This window comes from Diabrotica undecimpunctata, chromosome 7 (assembly GCF_040954645.1).
Source record: "Diabrotica undecimpunctata isolate CICGRU chromosome 7, icDiaUnde3, whole genome shotgun sequence".
Classification (NCBI taxonomy): Eukaryota; Metazoa; Arthropoda; class Insecta; order Coleoptera; family Chrysomelidae; genus Diabrotica; species Diabrotica undecimpunctata.
Window position 1 is genome coordinate 37,363,522 of NC_092809.1, and position 24,548 is coordinate 37,388,069.

The following is a 24,548-nucleotide window of genomic DNA, read 5'->3' on the forward strand; positions in this document are numbered from 1 at the left end:
GTTCTGTTTGTGTTTCCTGAATAACTAGTGGAGCTGGGTTTACTAAATTCAATTTTTTTAACATATTTTCAAAAATACAAGAAAGTTTCTGCAGGATCTGTGATTCTAATTTTTCTTTGTATGACTGGAAGGCTTCCCTATGTGGATTAGGAATTACAGGATCTAAAGCGCTATTTTTAAGTTTAAATGAAGGTGGTTTATTAACTATAAGTGGCGAACGTACTTTGCGCTTTTTCGGCTGTTGGGAATGAGGACGTGGTGCCCAATTTTTATTACTCGTGGGAGGGGAATTGTTTGTATCAATATTACCATTCGGCTCAGAGAAATGATTTAGGTTATTTAAAATATCGAAATTATTATGTGTTAATATTTTAGCGTAAGACGGATTTCTTACAATACCTTCGGCTTCTTTAAATGATACATTTTTTTCAGACATGATCTTTTAAATTTTAATTGTTCCTGGTATTTCGGGCAATTTTTTGATACGGACTGATGGTCATGCGTTTCACAGTATATGCAATAAGCGTTAGAAGTGCAATCGATATCGTCATTTTCATCGTGGTTTTGGCCACATTTTTTACATTTAGTCATAGTGCTTCTGCAGTATTTTGCTGTATGACCATATGCTGGGTATATGTATGGCTCAACAGCAAATCTCACTAAATCAATTTTAACAAATTCTGGCAAATTATTTCCTAAAAATGTTAACACGATCATCTGTCTTGGGACAAACTGTGTCTCATTATCGGAATCAATAATCGTACCTTTGATTCTTTTTACTTCTACAACTTTTTGCTCACTTTCAATATTCTCCAATAATATACTTTTCGCCCAAAAAACTGTCAACCTCTCTAACAATTGCCTTTTTAGGGTTAAAAAATATAGGTATATAAGCGATCAAATTATTATCTTTTATTAATTTAAGTATGTTCTATAGTAGCATTTGCAATATTATAAGTCTTAAAAATAATTTTTTTCCTTATTTCTTCCAATCAATTTTATATCGATAACATCTTTATTAAAAGTAGTATGTTTAAATAGATAATGACCAACTTTTACTGCTGATAATCGACTATTTTTATCGACTGGTTCTACAACAATATAACACGGTCCAATGTCAGTCGAAACATATTTGTTGTATGAATTATATATTTTGTTTTAAATTTCCATTTCGTTTTACCTACCGTTTCCATCTGGTGGGTCTTTTCCAGACAAGGAACTATAAACTTGTACTTACTTTGTCTACGAGTTTATGAAATAACAAACCAAACAAACCTAACTAAATTCGAGCAAAATGTAATTAAGCGCGCTTCACAAGCCAACCGTAAAGTTCGGAAGAAACACCAATACTTATTAGTAGATGCGGTTTTCTATTAAATTTTAACGCCTAAAACATGTATAATTTTGCACTACAAACTGAACTATCCGTAAACAAATATATATAATATATTAAATAAGAAATTTTTTGTGTACTATAGAGTGGTATAAAATATTTTACAACGGGATGTGATCAACAAAAAACAATTTTTATTAACTATTCAGTTATGATCATTAGTTTATTTTACATTATCTAACAGATCAATATAATTGGCGAGCAATTTAATTTGCAAGTTTTCTTGAACTTCCAACTAAGGCTTAATTCGTCTTCATCGCTTAATAAAATACTTATCATGAGGATTACTTTTTAGATGTATTTGACACGTTAATAAGAAATGTGTAAGCTGAAAATGCCACTTTTAGAACCTAAAAGACAAAAATACACATAATATTAAATCAATAATACCTATCTAAATATTTAATAATACTTGTGTATGAATTTCCATGGTTAATCGGTCTGAAATTAATAAAACACTTCAATATTGTTTGGATGTTTCGACTAATTTTCATTTTCAGTAGAGTAGACGTTTTCATATTACTTTATAATTATTAAAACTATAATTTTTTTATATTAACATCTTTATCATCGTTTGGCCATGCCTTGCAATTTTTAGAAGGCTCCAGATTAAAGCAGAAATCTGAATTTGTTTCGAAACTATCTTACCGATTTTTCTATCAGATGTCGCTATTGCGTCCATAACGAAGTCATGTTATTGTTACTTCTAATAAGACAGAGAATTTTATTTTTCACGTTAAGAACGGCTATGAATAACTATTCTGATGAGCTTTATTAAAGCGAAATACGTATCAATAGGTACATAGACGCTTTGAACGTGAAATAAAATCTTTTCTGTCTTTTTCATTTTCTTCGGATCTACTCTGTATGAGTACGAGAAACAAATTCGTTAGGATTTCTGCTTAGATGAATAGACATGTCGTGGAATGCAAATTTTAGATTCCCCATGTCTCTATTAACATCTTTATCATCGTTTGGCCATGCCTTGCAATTTTTAGAAGGCTCCAGATTAAAGCAGAAATCTGAATTTGTTTCGAAACTATCTTACCGATTTTTCTATCAGATGTCGCTATTGCGTCCATAACGAAGTCATGTTATTGTTACTTCTAATAAGACAGAGAATTTTATTTTTCACGTTAAGAACGGCTATGAATAACTATTCTGATGAGCTTTATTAAAGCGAAATACGTATCAATAGGTACATAGACGCTTTGAACGTGAAATAAAATCTTTTCTGTCTTTTTCATATAATTTTTTTATTTAAAACTGGATTCCTATAATCTATTTCTAATGAGTGTAGAGTAATAAAATCTCATGAAGTATTCAAAAGCGCTACAGGGTAATCCGTCAATAATCCGTCAATAAATTCCGTCCGCATTGCAAAATTCTGTCGTTTCATAAAGAGCAGGTAGGTATCACCCTGTTTTAAGGGATTAGTCCATTGTTATCGACAGATAAACACTGAGCCAGAGGCGCGCTAGTGGGTTAATTGACAAAAGAATATGCATTCTTAAAAATCATATTAAAGGAAATAAAAATGTAATACAGCAGAACAGTGTTATTAAAAAAATATAAAATGTAACAATAAAATATATACGAACCGAAATCGGGAAATACTCACAAACACACACGAATGAACTTTACATATTGAAACACTTGTGGGGAGTTTAAATCAATTTATTCACAAAAACTACAAAAACTTTACTGGATACGTTATTACAATTCTACATCACTATAGTCTTCATCCGAAGAACTGTCATCATCCCCTGGTGTTATAATTATAGGGTCAACCACCTGATCGACCAAGTTGTCCAGTTCCCACATTTTATCTTCCTCTTTTAAAACATGCTGGATTGCTTTTTGCCAGTTTTCTGATGTGATTTCCATAATGGCTTGATCAAACAATACCTTGACATCTTTCATTTTAAATGTGGTATTGTGCCTTGCAACATATCCTTTAACTTGTGCCCATATAAGTTCTATGGGATTTAATTCGCAATGATATGGCGGTAGGCGTAGCACAGTTACTTTATACTTTTCTGCTACATCTTCTACGGCATATTTTATGAAGCGAGATTTATGTTGTTTTACTACGGCTAGTAGTTCCTTCTTTATTGAATTCGTCTCAAACTGAATACCTTTATTTGATAGCCAGTTAATAATTTCTTGCTTTCTCCAAGCTGAAGTTGGTACCTTCTCTATGCGCCTTGAATGGTAGCTTGCATTATCCATAACCACGACCGAATCAGCTGGAAGAAATTTTAACATTTCCCCGAAGTAGTCTTCGAAGACATCCGAATTCATGTCCTCATGATAATCTCCCGTCCGACACGACTCAAAGCTTAACAAACCTTCTTTTAAAAATCCTTCTTCGCTTCCAATGTGAGCAATTATAAGCCTCTTCCCTTTTCCCGAAGGCACTTTAATACCCGTCGAAAGGCCTTCTATGAAAGCTTGGCGAGCACTTGTTACATTTTTATCTTGCCACATTTTTTGGACTATATAACCTTCGTTTATCCACGTCTCATCAAGATAAAAAATTTTCTTGTGCTCTCTGCGGTACTGTTTTATAGTTCTCAAATATTTTCGTCTCCAGCAAATGATTTCATCACTTTCCAGTAATAGTGCCTTTCGATTGTGCTTTTCCCAGGAAAAATTCATACTTTTTAAAGTTTTCCATAAAAGTTTTCTGGATATCAAAGGAATATCGTTATCTTGGCTTATCTCCATTAGTATTTTGTCAAGGGTGGGTATTTCCTTTTTAAAATAAAACGAATGAACTTTTCTTCGAATGTCACGTTTGGTGTCTTCACCTAAGATTTTTATTGGTCTTCCTGATTTTCTCTTGCATGGACTTAACTGGCCTGATATCTTTCTTTCTCGCAATAATTTAAAAATCGTGGACTGTCCAATTCCAGTCATTCGGACACATCGCTCAACACTTTCTTGCACAGACAAACTAGGGTGATCGTGTTTTATGCAATCATATACATTTAAAATTATAACTTTTTCACTAACAGATAGCGGAGAATTTTTTACACCTCTTTTCTTTGGAGTAAATGTCGCCATTTTATAACTTTTTCACTATTTCTATATCACAATATTACTGTACGTTTAATTGGTGTAGCAACAATTACTAACTCGAATGTCGAATGTCGAATGATAATAATAAAATAAAAGAGGGATTATAATGAAAGTGTAAGTAAAACCTCATTACGCGTTATTAGTCTTCATGTTGATTTATTTTAGTTCTTAGTAATATTAGGAGGTGCGTCATACCCTTATCAGTTTCTTCTAATGCTTTTATTCGTTCAGTAAGGAAGTGAATTTGTTTTTATAAACAAAAATGTAATTAGCTTTAATGACCATATAATGGAATACGAGTTTGAAGAATAAGTTAATCGAAAAATTAAATAAAATTGGTTATCACAAAATATCCAAAATATGATATTTTGAGGTACATCAATTTTTGACGACGAAGTTGACATCCGTCCATTTGCCTACGCCCATGACGACACCGAAATTCAGGCAAATTTTATGACACTTCATGATTTATTACTCTACACTCATTTGAAACCAATTATAGAGAAATACGAGTATATGAATTTTTTATTTTCATTTTTAAAAACAAAAATATATACCCGGGAATCCGCTCCCGATATTGAACAATACACCACGATGTAAATCGGTCCTGAGTAATTAGCTATTCTTCTTCTTCTGGTTCCTACGTTTCGGATGTTGGAAATCATATTGGCAATCATGACCTTGCTCGCTGCGGCTCGAAACAGCTCCGTTGAGGTTTTCTTAAACCATGTTCTTAAATTCCGCAGCGATGATATTCTCCTTCTACCGGGTCCACGCTTACCTTTGACTTTACCTTGCAATATAGACTGCAGCAGGGAGTAACGGTGCTGATTTCTCATAACGTGTCCCAGATATTGCAATTTTATGCGTTTGATCGTAAACACAATCTCTGGTTCCTTCTTCATTTTTTCTAGAACTTCCTTGTTCGTGATCCTTGCTGTCCATGATATTCTCAGCATTCTTCTATAAAGCCACATCTCAAATGCTTCAAGTTTTTAATAGTGGTGTCTGTAAGCGTCCATGCCTCCGCCCCGTACAACAACAAAGAGAAAACATAGCATCCCAAATGTCTCATTTTTGTATCCAGGGATATGTTGTGACTTTTGAAGATGGCGCTCATTTTGTTAAAGACCGTTCTTGCCTTTCCTATGCGGCACTTTATTTCCTGTACATTGCTCCACTGTTCGTTTATAATAGTTCCCAGGTAGCAATACTGTTTTACTCGCTCTATCTGCGTCCCATTAATGTATAGATGAGCCCCATTTATATTCTCCTTGCTGACAATCATTTGTTTGGTTTTGTGGGTATTAATGTTTAGTCCGTACTGTTGACTGTACTCGTTTATTCTGTCCATTAGCCTCTGAAGTCCCTCTAAACTATCTGCTATCACCATGGTGTCGTCGGCATATCTAACATTGTTTACTGTTTTACCATTTAGAAGGATGCCTTCGTCTATTCCGTAAAGAGCCTCGTTAAAAATTTTTTCTGAGTACATATTAAATATCAACGGCGATAGAATACATCCCTGTCTAACTCCGCGTAGTATTTTTATGTGATCTGTTTCTTCTCCGTTAATTTTCATGTATGCGGTCTGATTCCAGTATAGTTCTGAAATTATTCTGAGGTCTTTGTCATCCAGGTCTGCTTCTTTTAAAATGTTTATCATCTTTTGATGTTGAACTCTGTCAAATGCCTTTTCATAGTCGATCAAGCACGCGTATACGTCGCAGTTAACGTCCCTGCATCTTTGAATCAGTACCTGTACTCCGAAAAGTGCCTCTCTGGTACCCACTGCGTTAATGAAGCCGAACTGTCTGTCTGATATTTGTTCCTCGCACTTCTTATAAATTCTTCCATGGATGACTCTAAGAAACAGTTTCAACATGTGGCTCATTAGGCTGATTGTTCGATATTCTTCGCACTTTTTAGCCCCCTGTTTTTTAGGTATCGCTATGAATTCTGATTCTAGCCATTTATCAGGGATGATTCCTGTATTGTATATTTTATTGAAGACAGCCGTGATCCAATTTATTCCTTCATCCTCCAAGAGTTTTAAAAATTCAGCTTCGATATTATCAGGCCCTACAGCTTTTCTGCTTTTCATTCGTTTTATTGCTTCTTCTACCTCGGATTTAAGTATGTCCGGGCCCGTCATCCTCTCTGAAAATGGATGCTTATAATCCGTTCTTTGATCTTGAAAAAGTGTCTCCAAATATATTCTCCATTTGTCCTTCATCTCTTGGGTGTCAATAATTAATTTTCCATTGGTGTCTATGAGTTTCATTTGTGTTCTCTTTTTAAAAGTACCCGTTATTTCTTTTACCTTTTTGTGTACATTAAAATTGTCATGCTTGGCTTGTAGTCTTTCTATTTCTTTACATTTCTCTACAGCTTCTTTTTCTTTAGCTTCTCTTATTTTTCTTCTGATGTAAGCCTGCATTTTTTTGTATTCATCTTTATTTCCTTTAATTAACCTTCTGCGTTCCATTAAGTGAAGGATTTCTGGAGTCATCCAAGATTTCTTCTTTGTTTCTTTGTTTGGTTTTAGCAGATCTTGTTTAGTTTTCTTAATTATTTCTTCGAATTGATTGATTTCTCGTTGGATGTTATTTTCTTCTTTTAGTTGCTTAACTTGATTGTTAATATATTCCCCCACTTGCTTTTTAACTTCCGGATGTTGCAGGCCTGTCATGTCGTAGTTAGGTCTAGACTTTTTCTTTATTGTCTTCAGTCTCACATCCATGACTCCCACTAAAGGTATGTGGTCAGATTCAATGTCCGCTCCTGGATATGTTTTGACAGATTTAAAACTGTTTCTGAATCTTCTATTTACCAATATATAATCTATCTGGTTTCTAATTACGTTATGGGGTTTATCTGCTGGTGCCTTCCATGTATACAATCTCCTCGGTGGTAGTTTATAAAATGTGTTTAGAACCACTAGCTTGTTATCTTCTGCGAATATTTCTAGTCTGTCACCTCTTTCGTTTCTTTGTCCTAATCCAAAAGGTCCGATTAGAGACGTTTTCCGTTCGGCCCCAAGTTTTGCATTGAAATCCCCCATTATGATGCTGACTTCGTGTTTAGGTATTCGTTCTAATATATCCTCTATGCTTTGGTAGAGAGTCTCTACTTCCTCGTCGTCTTTATCTGCAGTGGGAGCGTATATTTGTATTATGTTTACATTCACTGGATTGGCTCTTATTTGCAGTAGTGTTACTCTGTTGGACACTTTGACAAAATTTAAAATACATCTACTAATTTTTCTCGTTATTATCACACCAACTCCATGCTCTAGTTTTCCATCTAGTGACCCTGAGTAGAATATTCTGTGATCTTTTTTGTCAATGATTCCTGTTCCGGGCCATCTCATCTCGCTTATTCCCATTATGTCAATGGTCATTCTTTCCATTTCTTGAATGGCATTGTCTATTTTTCCACTCCTTGCCATAGTTTTCACATTCCATGTGCAAATTTTTAAATATTGTGGTTTTGCTGCTTGTTCTTTTTCATAGGTACTCATAACTGTCCCCCCCGGAGATCCGATTGGGGAACTTACTCCGGAATCGTATTTGGTTGTGAGCATTACCATATATGATTTTATACTAGGACTATTCAATGGAATCTTTAATGTAGTGGTTGTCCTCGGCCTTCTACATCCTTATGCCGTTGACCTCTACTGAGGTTCCTTCGCCTTTAGGGCCAGTTTCCCAACCTTCGGACAAAAGAGTGCCCTGTCACTTACCAGCTCATCCGCCCGAAGCCGTTGGCCAGTAAGTGGGGGATTGCTTATACCGGCAATCGCTCGGTGGAATTTTCGCCATATCTGGCTACCCTCACTTAGTTTAGCCTGCAGACCAATGCAGTTGCCCGGGGTGTGGCACGTGGAGCCATAAGTGAGAGTTAGCTGTCTTATGAGGACCAGTTATCAAGAACCATCTTCCGTCTATGACGCTCGATGTGGTCGTTCCGATAAAAGGTGCTACCTCGTATCTCCCAACAAACTCTACACCCCAAACACCCCAATTAGCTATTATTAACAATCAAAACAAAAATCAAATATTTTTAGCATTTCTAAAACTTTAAGTTTGTAGTGCATCTAATAGTTAATAAAAAAAACTGTGAATATATTTATTTTATTAATCACAGCAAATAACACCATATTAAAATTACGATTATAGACGATGTCAATTATTATAGTCCAAAAATATATTGGAGACGGTGACTTACACTCAAAATCGAAATCTGACACCGTGAACTAATGAAGAAATGCATAATTGAAGGGTGTAAAATCAAAGGCGGCAATCTCCACGTTTTCTTGTTTTGAGTTAGGGACGCCATCTGTTGCGTTTTTTTATCACCTGTTAGGTAAAACTGTTTGTAAGAACCAAAAGCGGTCTTATCTTAATACAAATCGCAGTGAAAAATTCGTGTTGCGATCAAAAGTGGCAATCTCCATAGCTGAGTGCGTACTAAACACGGCAATCTTCGCTTCGGCCAATAAGAACCATGTAGCACGTGATCAACACATGGTTAGATTGGCCGTAATGTCGTGCTCGTGATATTATAGTTTGTTTTAGTTTTGGGAGACGTTACATTGCTTTTGTGCTTTTCCTAAACTATATTGTGTCTAAGAAGTTAGTTTTACATACAAAAAAAGTATTAATTTTTTATATGTAAGTTAATGCATCTCCTGTCACACCAACAAAGGCACGGAAGCGGATAAGACAACCTGAAAAATGGAAGAAAAATGTTGCAAAACGTCTAAGGTGAGTACTTTTGTGAATGTTATGATTCCATTTCCAAGCCGTTGTGAATTTTGTTTTTTTTTTCATTTTTCTTAAAAATTTGTTAAGATTTGACCCCACTTCAGTACTTATGTTCGTAACTATATTTTGTTGTAGATATTCTGCGAAGAATATGCCAGAATACCCAAAATGTGGGCACAATTCCGATACGATATACAGAAATTTCATAGCCTATTCTATGAGAACAAAGATAAAGCGACTCAAGATGCCCTTATTTTAAAATACTGCACTGTGAATCGTACTGTCCAGCGTCGGCCGAAAAATGAAAAGCATTCTCCAAAGAAGCACCAGGTAAAATGTTTCATCCGTAATTTTTCATCCAAGGAGATATATCCAGTGTGCCAATCAGCTTTTTTGAACGTGCTAGAGATAACAAAACACAGGCTTTCCTACGTGACAAAACGATTTACTGAAACAGGCCAAATACCGATTGAACGCAGAGGTGGTGATCAAAAATCTGCGAAATATCGGGACAAGCTGGAAGGAATGCAAAAGTTTATAAACCAATTAAAATGTACTGAATCCCATTATTGCCGTTCAGTGAAGAAAAGAATGTACCTTCTCTGAACTACATCTGAACTCAGCGTCTCTAAATTGTATTCAATGAACACTGCTCACACAATTCCTTTGGAGACTGTAGATTCGACTGAAGAGATCGTATTTTCGCTATATATTCAACAGAAAATACAATTTGAACTTTAAAACCCCAAGAACAGACGTTTGTTCAAAGTGTTTAGAGCTAAGTGAACGCATTAAATACGGGAAAAATGAGCAATCTAAAATTAAACTCATGACTGAAAAACGGCTTCACAAACTTCGAGCCAAAGCATTTTTCCACTTTCTTCAAGAAAGGAGAGAAGACCTAGTTACTTGAAGACCAAAAAAATTTGGTCCTCCCCAAAGTTCCTGATCAGAGTGCTTATTATTCGAGGCAGCTTTATTTTTATAACTTTACTGTTGTTGAAGGTTCTTCAAAGTCTCCACTTTCAAAGGAAAATGTATTTTCATACTGTTGGACTGAGGACATGTTTGGCAAAAGATCAAATGAAATTTTCTCTGCAGTCTTTCATCGACTTAATAACATTGATTTCGGCAACATGTCAAATATGGTACGATTGGTCGCCGATGGATACAGTGGTCAAAATAAAAACTCGATCATGATTGGTATGTGCTGCAAATGGCTAGCCGAGAGCGCGCCACCAAATATTAAATTACTTGAGTTAGTTTTTCCTGTAGTTAGCCACTCTGACGGCACCTGACGAATACAAGGAAATTATTTCCGAATCTTCTACTATCGTTGATATGAAGCAAAGCTGTGTTTACGATTGGAAATCTGCTGTTCAGGAGGTTCTTAAACCAGTAGGAGCATGGGGTTTTCAATTTAAGAACTGTAAAAGGTACATTTTAAAACGATGTAGGACAGGAAATATTTTAATACGAGGTGAACTTCATTACAAAAATGAATTCTGAACTATTGTCAATATTGCACGAAACGGCAAACAGATTAGCATGATTAATCCAGAAAAAGTTATCTCCGATGCTCACAAAGTAAATAATTTAAAACTGCGTGATGTGCGAAATCTTTTGAGCAAACATTTTGGTTTAGACTGGACCCAACTTGATCAGCTTAACTATTATAAAGAGCTTTTTTAACGTTATGAACAAGAAGGAAACGAGAGCCTGGAGAATCCTGTTTCAGAGTTAGAGTCTGTCGAAACCTGTGAATATATACCTCAACTTCCAGATATTTTAGTTTAAGTGATATGCATATAAATTACTTTTACATATTGTATTATTTTTCAATATCAAAATATATTTTTATTATCTAACTCGCACAATGACGTTTTATTAGTTTCAAAACTGGCAATATCCTTATAGATCATTTTCATATCCGTCAATCTCCAAACATTGCTAACAAAAACGGCAATCTAGAAACTAAAATATTAAAAAAAAAGGGAAATAAATTATTTTTTAAGCGACCTATTTGTGTACATCCGACCACAAACCAAATTTTATATGATTCATCATCAGTTTTATTATTTTAATTTAAGTTTATTAGTTTCTACAGTTTTTCGCGGTTTCCCAAAATTATGGAAATGGGAGATTGCCGACTTTTATTTTACACCCCTCAATTCCGGTGGCTCCTTATTTCATTAGTTTTTTTAAACTTGATAAATAAACTCAAAAAATATCCTCTATAGAACTGTATATTCATTTTTCTTTAAAAATGAGACTCCAACTCGGAAATCTGTATTAAGTGAAATACAAATCTTTTCAAACACATTATATGATCCTAATACGCGACATATAAAACGCTGCCAGAAATAATTATCTGCAATAAACTATTAATACAGGTATGGCAAGAACGCGTTTTACCAGAAGATTAGAATACGAAAATTATCTTTTTAATACGGCATACAAAATGTTTTCCTTGATACTTAACCAACAAATTCTGGATGATCTTAATAACCACCATCCCAACATCTCTTTTACACTGGAACTAGAATCTGATAATAAGTTAAACTTGGATATCAATGACTATATCTTGTAATAAAGATTCTATGCAGTACTATATTTATTTACAGAAAACCTACTCAAACAGATCATGTTATACATGGAAAATCTAATCATCCAACCCAACACAAAATGGCTGCTTTTACCAGTTACATTTATAGGCTTCTCAAATTTCAACATTCTAATGATAACTTCAATTTAGAACTTGATAGCTTTTGTCTCAAGCAAATTGCTTTCAATAGTGGTTCTGAATCTAACATCATCCATAAGCTTCTAAATAGAGCAAAACTTAAAACTACAAAAAAGCTTGCTTATTCATCACAATGGTTGCTTCAAACCAATGCTACAAATAACTTCAGGTATTTCTCCTTTACCTATATTAGTGACATTTCCAAAAAAAAAAAATATCAAAACTTTTTAATTCTACAATTGAAGACATCAAAATATGGTTCAAGTCACACAACACTTTAGGTTCCTTTTTAATTAACAAGTATGAGCACTCTTGACAAAAGTAGTATTTATAAATTAAAATGTGGTAAAAGTAAAAAAATTCGGAAGTTATCTACTAAAATCACAGAACATTTCAATAAACCAAACTCTTCAAGTTTTGATCACCATTTATTGTCCAGTTAACATAATTTTAATATCAATACTGGTTCATCTATTTTACATAACATTAGTAGAAAGAAAAACTACTTGGAGTTTGGATGGAAACTACTAAGGTAACAAATGAAAACTCTCACTGTCTTAATCTCAGATCGACTGTTTAGAATTCCTACACTGAGTATAGCCTTCTTCTTCTTCTTCTTTAAGTTCCATCTTCTATCGAAGGTTGGAAATCATCATGGCTATGCTCAAGTTTTCGTCTTTTCATAGTTAATATTATTTCCGCCTCATTTCCTATCCTTCTAGTTACTTCCACGTTTGACATTCTTTGAATCCATGATATTCATAGGATTCTTCTGTAACACCAAAATTCAAAGGCGGCCAACTTATTCAGATGGACTTGTTTTAGTGTCCACGCTTCCAAGCCATAAAGAAGAGTAGAGAACACGTAACATCGAAGCATTCTCAGGCGTAGTTCTAACCTTATATCCCGACAACAAAGAAACTTTTTAAGTTTAATAAATGATGCATGTGCTATTTCAATACGTGTCCTAATTTCTTTGGTTTGGTCTACATCTGATGTTATCCATGTTCCTAAGTATTTATAGTTATTAAAACTCTCAATTTCAGTATCTTCAATAGTCAATTGGAGTCAATTGGACCCATTAAGAGTTTATTAATTTCATAATTTAATTAATATTAATATTTCTTAATCAATAACTTGCAAGCTTGTTCGTGATCAATTGATCTATAGTTGGCATTTATTCCTCGGTCAACAAGCCTAGACACACACCAATCAACGAGCCCAACTTTGTCGGTCACGACAGTTGGATCGTTTAGTCGGGACGTGTGTAGGCGGTTTAACAAACAAGTCAAAAATCATTTGCATAAAGAAACCCAAGCAAAAACTAAAATACAACTGCCTTTTCAAACCAATTCTGGATCCAACAAAAAAGGAAGACAATCTTCCTGCACCTAAAACTCACAAATTTATTATTATCATATCATTAATGTTGGATTAGATAACTAAAAATCTGCAGGATAACATTTTTTGCTTAATGTATGCTGATGATGTGGACTTAGTTGAAAATACTGAAATCAATTCGGATTAAAGAAGGGACAGGTGGTAAAAAGCTCTTGAAGAAAAATATTTAAAACCTATTAGGATAAAAATAGAGTATCTAAAACATTTATTTAAGGACAGAGGTATTTTTAAAAGTAATAGTTTTAAATGTGTACGACAGTACTAAAGACTAATGGCGAAATGTTAAATAGAGTTAGAGCAGGATGGATGAAACAAAAGGAAAACAGTGTGCTATGTGACGAAAAGATTCCAATAAAACCGTAGGGACAATTCTATAAAACCACCGTTATACCAGCTATGATGTATGGTACTAAATATTGGATACCTTAAAAGAAAGATTGACAACGATTAACTGTATGCCTGCATGTTATTGAGGCGTTCTGATAATCTATTTGCCCTTTTGTACTTGATCTTATACTTCTTTTTCAACATTTCCATAGCTGGAAAGTGTAATCCTTAGGTACTTTATTTTCAGTACTTTTGTTTCCTCCATTTTTGTTTTTGAAAATGGTTTGTAGGTGCTTTGGAACAGATTCTACAGTGATAAGTCGCGACCTTTTTAAATTCCAAGATCACTATTATTTCGATCATTCAATTTTTGAAATTTTGTTAAAAAGACATTATTACCTTCGTTCCAGGTGTTCCGTTCCTCGTTCAGTTTTAAGTACTAAAGAACAAAAAAAATTCCCAAAGCTGTGCTCCCAAATTTAAAAATCAATGTTTTTGGCATAAAAAAGTGGATATTTTCTGTGGAATTTGACATATGTACTATAGTCATAACACAAGACAATAAGTTACCACCAGAAGCCCCACTAAGAAAACTTGCTGGAAGTAGTTAAGGCACAAATCCCAGCACAATGGGAAATAACAACACGGGCAATGTGTTTTTCAACAGGAGAATCTGCCAGCCCAGTCTGGTATTGAACTATCTACACAAAACAAGTTGATGAAGCCTTCAATGAGACATGTCTGATAGTAACCAAATGTATGAAACCTGCCACACTCAACCTCCTGTATAAGGTATTACCTAAAGAACGCAGAGCAGCTGCTGAATATTTAGAAAAGTTTAAACAAACCTTTGACGAACGCCACCCACTGTACAACACAAAACCCAACCTAAAAAATGTTCGAGGCCAATATAAAAAAAAGTTTTCTGCAGTGTGTCTCACTTAATCCACCAGAAAACTACCAAGACGACCAGAAGGTGATTAATCCGTATAAGAACTTTTATAGCTCCAATAAAAACCAACAAATTAAAAGGGAAGCTGCAAACCACTAATGCATCTTTGCGAATCTGGAGAATAATAAAATATAGAGCATCTTCCACAAGGAAACTAAGTTCCTGTAGCTGGCTGTATACCATGTATTACAAAAAATTGATTTAAAAATCCTTTATAAAGGGTATATAATTAAAACACCCGATCCGGCTACGCAAAAACGTTTTCTGAATATATATTCCATCATCAGTGTGTCCTAAAAGTATATAACCACTTTAGTTAAAGAAAACATGAAATTTAAAATTTTGACCAAGGTTAATACAAAATGTGGTTAATACTTACTTTGAGTTAAGACAAATACCTCAAGTTACACTGATTGCTTTGTTCCGACTTCCGTCCTAACACGTCAATATTGTCATTTCAATCAGTTGCTATTAAGTCCTCGTAGACACTTTGTCTCAGGACCAGCAACCTTCTGTAGAGTCTTACGTTGCCATGTTATCAATTCCAATTGTAACTTTAACATCATAACATATAAGATCCAATAATGTAACCCAAATTCAAATTAATAAGATTTAACGGATTTTTACCCAAATATTTAGTGGCTCAAAACATGTACACTTAGTAAGTATTAACCACATTTTGTATTAACCTTGGTCAAAATTTTAAATTTTATGTTTTCTTTTTTTAAAGTGGTTATATACTATTAGGACACACTGATGATGGAATATAGATTCTGAAAACGTTTTGTGATGTAGCCCAATTGGGTGTTTCAATTATATACCTTTTATAAAGGATTTATTTTTTATAGAGCATCTTCTGTCATACTCATGTCCCTCAACATGTACTCTTAATACTCTATTGTTGGTCAGTGATGCAGCAAACGAACAGCAAACTAGAAGAGGAGTCCGGACTCAAAAAAGTTAAAAAGGCAGTTTTTCTGTATTCTTGGTAACATTTCTCACTTACCTTAATAAAAGAAGTCATGTTCATATCATAAACACCATAAGCAGTGAACTGAGGAAACTTTTGAGTATTTTGTAAAATAAACAAAACATCTTTCTTTAGTTCTTTACTTTCCAGTGCTTTCCAGTTACTTTGAAACAAGCAATCTGGTATTAAACTTGCCTAAAATTAAATAAAACGAATAGTGATTTGAGTACATAGAAAATTTTTATTTTTACAAAGTTTTAATACCATTTAATTATTGTACAAACTGTACTGTGTAAAGAAACTTAAAACAGCAAAACTCAGTAGAAAATTTTCTGCTAATTATTAATTTGACTGATGACTACTGATTTCCATCTCTCAGAAAATTATATAACAGTTCAATATTGTATTCACCATCATCGTCATCATTAGCTCTACAACTCATAGTTTATCTTGGCCAGCTCCAGAATCAGCTTCAATTCCTTCCTATGCCTCTCTTTTGTTTTCACTCACTCGTAACTCACTTTGTAAACACTCGTAAGTCGTAGCATTAGTCTTTTTTTATCGATATTTTCAGATTGAAACTTCGTTTGATCAGCGATAAAAAATATTGTTTTTACTTGAGAACTATTTATTTATTGTTCCTGTAATTCTAATACTTCACAATTCTAAGTAATTATCTCTAATCTATCAATTATTCTAGCTCGTTTATCATTCACGTGCCGGTTTCATCGTCTTTAATCTGCCTTGTTATCGTTATTATAGTCTTCAAACCATACCTTTTAATTGCTTTCTTCTATTATTTTGACGCTGTATCCAAAATGATAAAGGAGATAATATTACTGATATGAAGAAAAGATTGTGTCACTGGACCAACGCATTTGATTAGGTTCAACATCTTCCTTCTAAGTGCCTTCTCTGTTGAGGTTGGCGATCGATATGGCAAATTTCTCTCTGTTCTGGGCTTGATGAATTAATTTATTTCTTTTTTTGTGGGTCTAATCTCTGATGTTTCGTGACCAAGATTTTTTCTTTCGTCCTATGACCCTTTTACCTTCAATCTTGGCTTCTAATATTACCTGGAGCTGCTCAAATTCCCTATGGCGCATTATGTGTCCTAGATATGACGTCTTTCTAATTTTGATAGTATTGACCAGATGAGGGCGTGTGTTCATTGCTCTCAGTAGTTCTCCATTCGTAGTTCTACTGGTCCAGCATATTCTTAGCATTCGGGGGTACATCCACATTTCAAATCAATTTAATTTGTTGACGTCATACTGTTTTAATGTCCAGGTCTCACAGCCATATAGTAATAGAGACCACACATAACACTTTAGTGTTCTCAATCTTATTGAGACTGATAGCTTGGGGTTACAGAGCATTTGACGCATATTCGTGAAACCAGATCTTGCTATTTCAATGCGTCTTCTAATTTCTTTTGAGTGGTCCAGTTGACTATTTAGTTGTCTGCCCAAGTATATGAAGCTTTGGGAACTCTGAAGGGTGATACCATTTATTTGTATGTTAGGTGTAACTTGTTAATGGGGGTTTTTGTGGAATACCAGAATTTTGGTTTTGGAACAGTCAATGTCCAAGCCCAGCCTGTGATTTTCTTCTAATAATATGTTCATCGATATTTTTAGTTGGTCTTCTGTTTCTGCTAATACTACGGAGTCATCGGCGTATCTTATATTGTTAATGATGATTTCATTGACTCTGGCACATTCAAGGCAATCTTCAAGAGAAGCTCTAATTATATGTTCGGCATGTACATTAAATAATAGGGGGGATAAAATGCACCCTTGACCCACTGCTCGTTCTATGTTGATGTACTTGGTGTTTCCGTTCTCTGTTCGAACGCATCCTGTGTGGTTACAGTATGAATTACTTATGATAGCTATGTCGTGTCCGTCCAACCCTACTTCTTTTAGCACCTCAATAAATTTTCCATGTTTGGTGCGGTCGAAGGCCTTTCTATAATCGACAAAGAACACATACAGCGGTTTTTGAACCTCAAGATATCTTTCTGTCACCAGTGTCAATCCTATTGCTTCTCTAGTGCTTGTACCCTTTCTAAAACCATATTGAGAACGACTCAGATATTCTTCATACTTATTGTGAATTCGGTTATAAATTGTTTGCATAAAAATCTTAGCGGCATGACTCATTAGGGATACTTCCTTGCCTTTTCCTTTTTAGGAAGAGCTATATATGTGGATGTTAGCTAGTCATGCGGTATTATGCAATGTTCAAATATAATGTTGCAGAGGTATGTTAATTTCCTGACAGCCTTATCACTTAGGTGTTTAAAATGTGCCTTGTTGTTCTTTGCGTCTTTTATTGCCTGCAAAACTTCTTCGGTGAGAACGTTTAATTTTTTATCTGTATCTATTTGTGGGGGCTCTTCTGTTCTCTGATCACCAAACAAATCTTTAAGATATTGGTCCCATATTTCTTTCTGTTTTTCAGGGTCTAATTCCATTTAGTTTTTCTTGTTTGTTACAATCGATAAGTGTTTGGGTTTCCATATTCCAGCTACTTGTTTAACCTTTCTGTGTAGTTCTCTATATTTATGCTTCATTTGCAAATCTTCTACATCTTTACATTTTTCTTTCATCCACTCCTCCTTCTACATTTATTTTTTTCTTAATTTCCCTGTTAAAGTTCTTTTAAGGTTTAGGCTAGGTTTTTGTTTTTTACCATCCGCCTCCTCTCCATAATTTGTAATATTTCAACAAAATATAACAAAGTTTTCAGTGTTTTATTGTTACATTGTAATATTTCGTTTGTCATCCATGGTTTTCTATGTTTACGGTTTTCTTTCTGTATACTTAGGTCTGCTGCCTTCAAGAGAGTATTTTTAATTTTCCCCCACATGTCTTCAATGTTTTCTTTTATTTTCTTCTCCTTAGTGGGAGCTATTGTCTTAGACTCTAACTGCGTGTCTACCATGTCTTTATACTTCTGTTGCTGTCCTTGGTCAGCACTACTCCATGCTATTCTCTGACTGGGTTTAGCCTTGTCTATTTTTTTAAGTTTTAATTGGATAGTTGCGACTACAGGATTGTGGTCTGAATTTATGTCACAGCTTGGGTACGTTTTTACATTTAGAATATTACGGAACCTTTTCTTAATTGTAATGTAGTCGATTTGGTTCCTCACCAGGAGTGAGGAGGTTCAACGTAAAAACTTGTATATATATTAAAAAGCAAAAATATTGACAGTCGCGAGATTAAAATTATATCTAATCTATATTGGAATCAAACTGCCAAATAAAGAGTTGACAACCAAAACACCGAGATATCAAAATACAGAGAGGAGTCCACCAGGGTTGCGTGCTGTCACTACTACTCTTCAATGTCTAGAGTGAAGGTACCTGGTACCAACCGAAGAAAAGGACGAGTTAACTAAAAATGCATTTTATGAGCAATTGAAAACTTTTCCTATTGCTTTACCTAAACAGGATGTGACAACCCTTATGGGTGATTTTAATGCTAAGATAGAAAAAGAAGAAGAATAAAGACCCAATATCGGTAGACACAGCTTACATGGTGAAGTAATAATAAATATGTAATATTTCTCTTTAAACCAAGTGTAGAATTATTTTCTTTTTTAGATTTTTACCTTTTTAATATTCTTTTTAGGAAAGAAAAGCCTTTCTTTCCATCCAGTAGGAAGATTCTTGTAAACGGTGTCCTTTCTAAATAGTTTAGGAACCTTCTTGTGTTGTGTTGCCCAGGAAATCTATGTAAGTACTTTTTGATTTCTCTTTTTGTACTTACCCCTCCTAGTTCCTCTTTTATTCACTTTTTTACGACCCAGCTCTCCAACCAAACCAAGAGTAGCCGTTCGCAGACTATCTCCAGCGCAGTAATTTCTGTCCCCAGTTTCAACTCATTATAAGTGATACCCAATGTGGTAGGCAAATATAACCGCTACAAGAGTACATGTCAAAAAAGACCATAAAAGCCAAAAAAGAGTACACGAAAAAAAGATCCTTGAAAAGTAAGAGGGTAATAGAATGAATGAACAATAATGGTAGACGTTTCTTTCGGGAAATGGAAAAATATAAAAAATTCGTTTCAATTTGTAAGTGTCATAAAGAATAACGAAGGTTACCTTAGCATAATTTGACGAGCTGCTAAACGTGTTGGTATATGAAGTCAGGCAGAAGTATACGTATCTTACGGGGAACCCTTAGTCAAAGATCCTACACTGGAAGTGTCAAGTGGTATTCGAAAACTAAGAAACAACAATTCTCCAGCAAACGACACTTTATATGCAGAATGTTTAAAAAATAGTGGGAAGACTTTGCTAAATGTGTTCATCAGCTAATCTGCCAAATCTGAAAAGAGGTGCAAGTATTAACCCCCTGGAAAGAGAGTGTTATTGTACCCATACACAAAAAGGGTGATAAAATGTACTGGACAAATTATAAAGGTATAATGTCACATAATAATATAGGATTTAAAAATTTTCCCTAATACTATTAGAACGATTGAGTAAATGGGTAGAAGATTAAATAGAAGACTATTAGTCTGGATTTAGTAAAAATCGATCGACAGTGGATCAAATATTCACTATTAGACAAATATTGGAGAAATGTTGAAGATACAACAAAACATTCCACCAGCTCTTTATAGAATTTAAAAAAGTATATGATAGCATCGTACAAGTAAAGCTGCGGAATGCAATGGCGACACTAAGCATATCGAACAAATTAATTAATCTCAGTAAAGCTTTTGTGGAGGGATTTAGAAGTGTAGTAAGAAATAAATGAAAACGACCTTCTTCTTCTTCTTCTTCTTCCTCTTTATAAGCAATTCTGCTTGTTCATTGGCGTTGATTAATACCTCTATGGAAGGTTGTCACTCCATCTTTTGCGCGGTCGTCTGATACTTCTTCTGCCGATTGGTGACTTATCTCTTGCTATTTTGATGACACGGGTCCCCACCGGTCTGCTTATGTGGTTATTCCATTCTTTTTTCTATTTTGTGTGTATTCATTTATATACTGTACTTTACATTTTCTTCTAATGTCTTCACTTCTCTTTCGATCTCTCAGCGTATTTCCTGTAATTCTTCTCAGTACTCTCATCTCTGCCGTTTCCAGTAGCCTTTGCGTTGTGGCTACGTCGTTGGGTCTTGTTTCTGAGACGTATGTCATTATTGGCCTTACACTGGCTTTATAAATTCTTGTCTTCATCTCAGTGTTAATGTATCTGTTTCGCCACCTAGTGTTATTAAGGCATCCTGCCAGTCTATTTGCTTTTTGTACTTGATCTCGCACTTCTTTGTCTAGGTCTCCATAGCTAGACAGTATAATACCCAGGTATTTTATTTTCATTACTTGTTCAATACTGATGCCATCAATTTCTATTTTACATCTGGTTGGTTCTTTGCTGACTACTATTGTTTTAGTTTTCTGAGATGAGATTGTCATATTAAATTCTTTTGCTCTTATGTTAAATCTGTGGACCAGTCTTTGCAGACTATCTTCATCTTGGGCTATCAATATTGCGTCGTCTGCGTAACAGAGTATTTTGATATTTTTGTTTCCCATTCTGTATCCTCTTCCTTTGTTAACGGTTTTGATGATTTCGTTCATGATCAAATTGAAGAGCATGGGGCTCAACAAATCCCCTTGTCTTATTCCGTTGCCTATTTCTATAGGTTCTATAATTTGTCCATCTATTCTGACTTCCATTTTGTTGTTTTGGTAGATGTTATCAATAGTTTTTATAATATTTAGGGGAACTTCTCTATTATACAGAAGATGGATTACATCTTTGAGTCTTACCCTCTCAAACGTTTTCTTTAGGTCAATCAGGCACAGAAATGCTGGTCTATTATACTCTAGTGATCGACCTTCGATACAACACAATGACCTTCTTTACAATAAATAGAGGTCTCAAGCAGAGATATACGAGAACATAACCGAGAATTGGAAGAATTATATAAACAGCCAGATATAGTGAAAATAATAAAGACAGAAATATTAAGATGCGCGGACCATATCAAGGGACAAGATCAGCGTGTTGTAAAGCTAATCTGGGAAGAGAACCCGACAGGAAAGCGACAGGTAGAGAGACCAAGGATCTAGTGAAGAGGTAAAATTGCAGCAGATCTACGAGTTTTAAATATTGAACTAGCTTAGAGAGTAGGAGAGTTACCTGATACCACATTTCGTTGCCCATGACACAATCGATGCCCAGCTGCATAACGAATCCAATAGAGTAAATTATTGCTGCAGCCGATTGGTAAATAGAGACGTCATCCTTAAAAAAATTGTAAAAATTATGATAGAATCATTAAAGAATTACGTTTAGCATACCCTGGAAAAGATAAAAGTTCCAAGACACACGCCCAAAACATTGTTTATTAGTTGGCCGATTTCTATAGGGTTAAACGTTTTATTGAAATCTTTGTTAAACCTAAAAACCGAAAAAATAAGATTTTATGATAAAAAGTGGTTACAATAATGCTACCTAATAAGCATAGTGTGATGCTTTACACATCTAAAAAGATATTCCTTTTCCAAACAATTACCATATCGTTTCATACCGTCTTTACTCAATATTGTTAATTCCTGATTAATTTCTTTCATTTCACTGGTGTTATATACGAGAAAACATCTCTGCAGTAGATAGTACTGATTGGCCGTATATGTACAGAGAGCAAGGATTAAGAAATCCGTTCCTAAAACACCAACACAGACTGCCAGTTGCATAACTATTACTTGTATGATATATACAGGTACATATATGTACGTATTAGACCAATCAACTGGCAAGACACAAGGAAATGGTAAGGTTCGCTCTGAAAAAAATACCGGCTGCACCATAATAACTGTCGTAAATATCTGGCCTAAAATTGTTAAATATTAATAATTAAATGACCTATTTATTAATAAAAAACATTAAGAAGCACAAAGCACAAAAAGTGATATATGTGAATATGTTTATGGCGGCTTATGGATAAGTAGTAAAAATTGTGTTATGTCTCACCTGTGATAGCCATAAGTATCATAAAGACAAATCCAGCCTTATACAAACCATTAAATGAGTTTTTATTGGTTTTATCCAACATATCGCTAGGCCAGAAATTGGTCGATATCATGTCCAACAAATGTTTTAATTCTTTGGACTTGTAAGCCATTACAGGTAATTTTAGAATTGCCTGAAACAATTATCTCTAAAGTTAAAATATTAAGTTGATACCCTTTAACTTGCCAATAAGGGAACAACAAGCATGAACAGTCCATAAGTAAGTTTGTCGAATTCGTTTACGTGATTTAATATGTACATAAATTCGCCATAAAAAACAAAAATACTGGCTGCGGTTAATACTGTACACGAAAGCATCAAAATAGTGTGATCTGCTTCATGGGGCCACATCAGAATTATTCGGAATAATATCTCTGGACATTGTAATATCAGCTTGCCGTAGTTGGTTGTTGTTCGTAGAGAACGAACGAAATCTGAAAAAGTAAAAATATAGTTTATATTATACTTAGAGATTAAAGTGACTTGTTTATTTATGTGATTTTAATTATTCAATTGCCAAAGGCAATTTGTAACGTAATATTTTGCCTAGTACATAGGGTATAATTATAGGGGTTTGAAAACTGGGTACAGAAACTACTGGAGGTAGAAATAGGGCAAGCAAAATAAACGAAACTGTGCGAACGGCACTCAGGATTTGTTTGGAGAGCTGGGTCGTGGATCAGTTGGATGCATCGAGCAAAAAGACAAAAGAGGGAATCTAATCGTTATGAAAAGGAGACCAAAAAAGTGGCCTCTGATGGCGGACATATCCGGAAATGCGAATGCGCCAAATTTAAATTTCATAACACTTCACAATAGTCATACAGTGGTGTAGGGGTTCTAATTTATCTATTTATTTGTTATGTTACATAATATTAATATTACATGATATTAATATTACATAATATTAATACATAATACACTTAAAATACTTTTTTTAACACTAGAACACGAAAAAGTTTTAATTAAATAATATCAATAATAGTCTAAAATGTGAAACAATTGTTAAAAAACTTCAATAGAAAATACAAATAATCTTTCATGTGACAGTTGGGACAAACAATAACATCTGCAATAACATAACCCAACTAAATTTGATTTCTTAAACAAGGAAAGAGTCTCTCTTTCCTTGTTTAATGTGGCCTCTCAAGATGGCACTTCCTGTCTAACAATATTTTTGCCCCCACTACCTTTACATTCCCTCTTTTGTCTTTTTGCTGGATGGTTGAATGGCAATGGGGTTGGATTGGGGCAACTACAAAAATGAAACATGAATGTCCTGAAACAAATGGACAAACAAAACAAACAACAGGAAGGACTTTTAGCAATTTAAAATGGACGCCGCTTCGAAGTTCCAAATTATAACGACTACAACAACTAGTTGTAAATATTGAAATAATTATTAGAAATACAAAAATGGTTAGAAGACGTTTCTAAAATAACAAGACAAAATGGTTCAAAGAAATAAATTTAACATTTATTACTGTCTCATCACAAACAAAAAAATAATATATTAATAGTTATAGAGATTTATACCAAAATAAAAAAGGAAAAAAAACTTACATATGTCCTATTCATTTACAAACTCTGTTGCTACAAAACTTACAAAAAATTGTTACTGTATAACATAATATATCAAAAAATATCATATATATCAAAAATAATAAAACTAAGCTATCATTATGTCAACATTAAATTTTGAAACAGAAGAATATGACAGCTAATATGACAGTCACGCCCTAAAATTTACAATATTAATTATTACATTATTAAATAGTATGAAAGCAATTATTATCATTAAAAAAATGTCTATCTTTACTTTAAGATTTAATCACAAAAAAAGTTACCTGATTTCACCAAAATGCAC

General features: G+C 34.2%; 1 protein-coding gene across 1 annotated transcript; it reads right to left on the reverse strand.

The window, feature by feature from the left end:
- Positions 1-1,677: 1,677 nt before the first annotated feature.
- LOC140446335 (odorant receptor 13a-like) lies at positions 1,678-22,793 on the reverse strand. The gene is made up of 6 exons (XM_072538878.1): positions 22,643-22,793; positions 22,124-22,502; positions 21,970-22,069; positions 21,809-21,913; positions 15,676-15,834; positions 1,678-1,743 (listed from the first exon to the last, which is right to left on the reverse strand). Exons 1-6 carry the CDS (start codon positions 22,791-22,793, stop codon positions 1,678-1,680), a joined length of 960 nt encoding a protein of 319 aa, XP_072394979.1.
- Between the last annotated feature and the right edge of the window lie 1,755 nt (positions 22,794-24,548).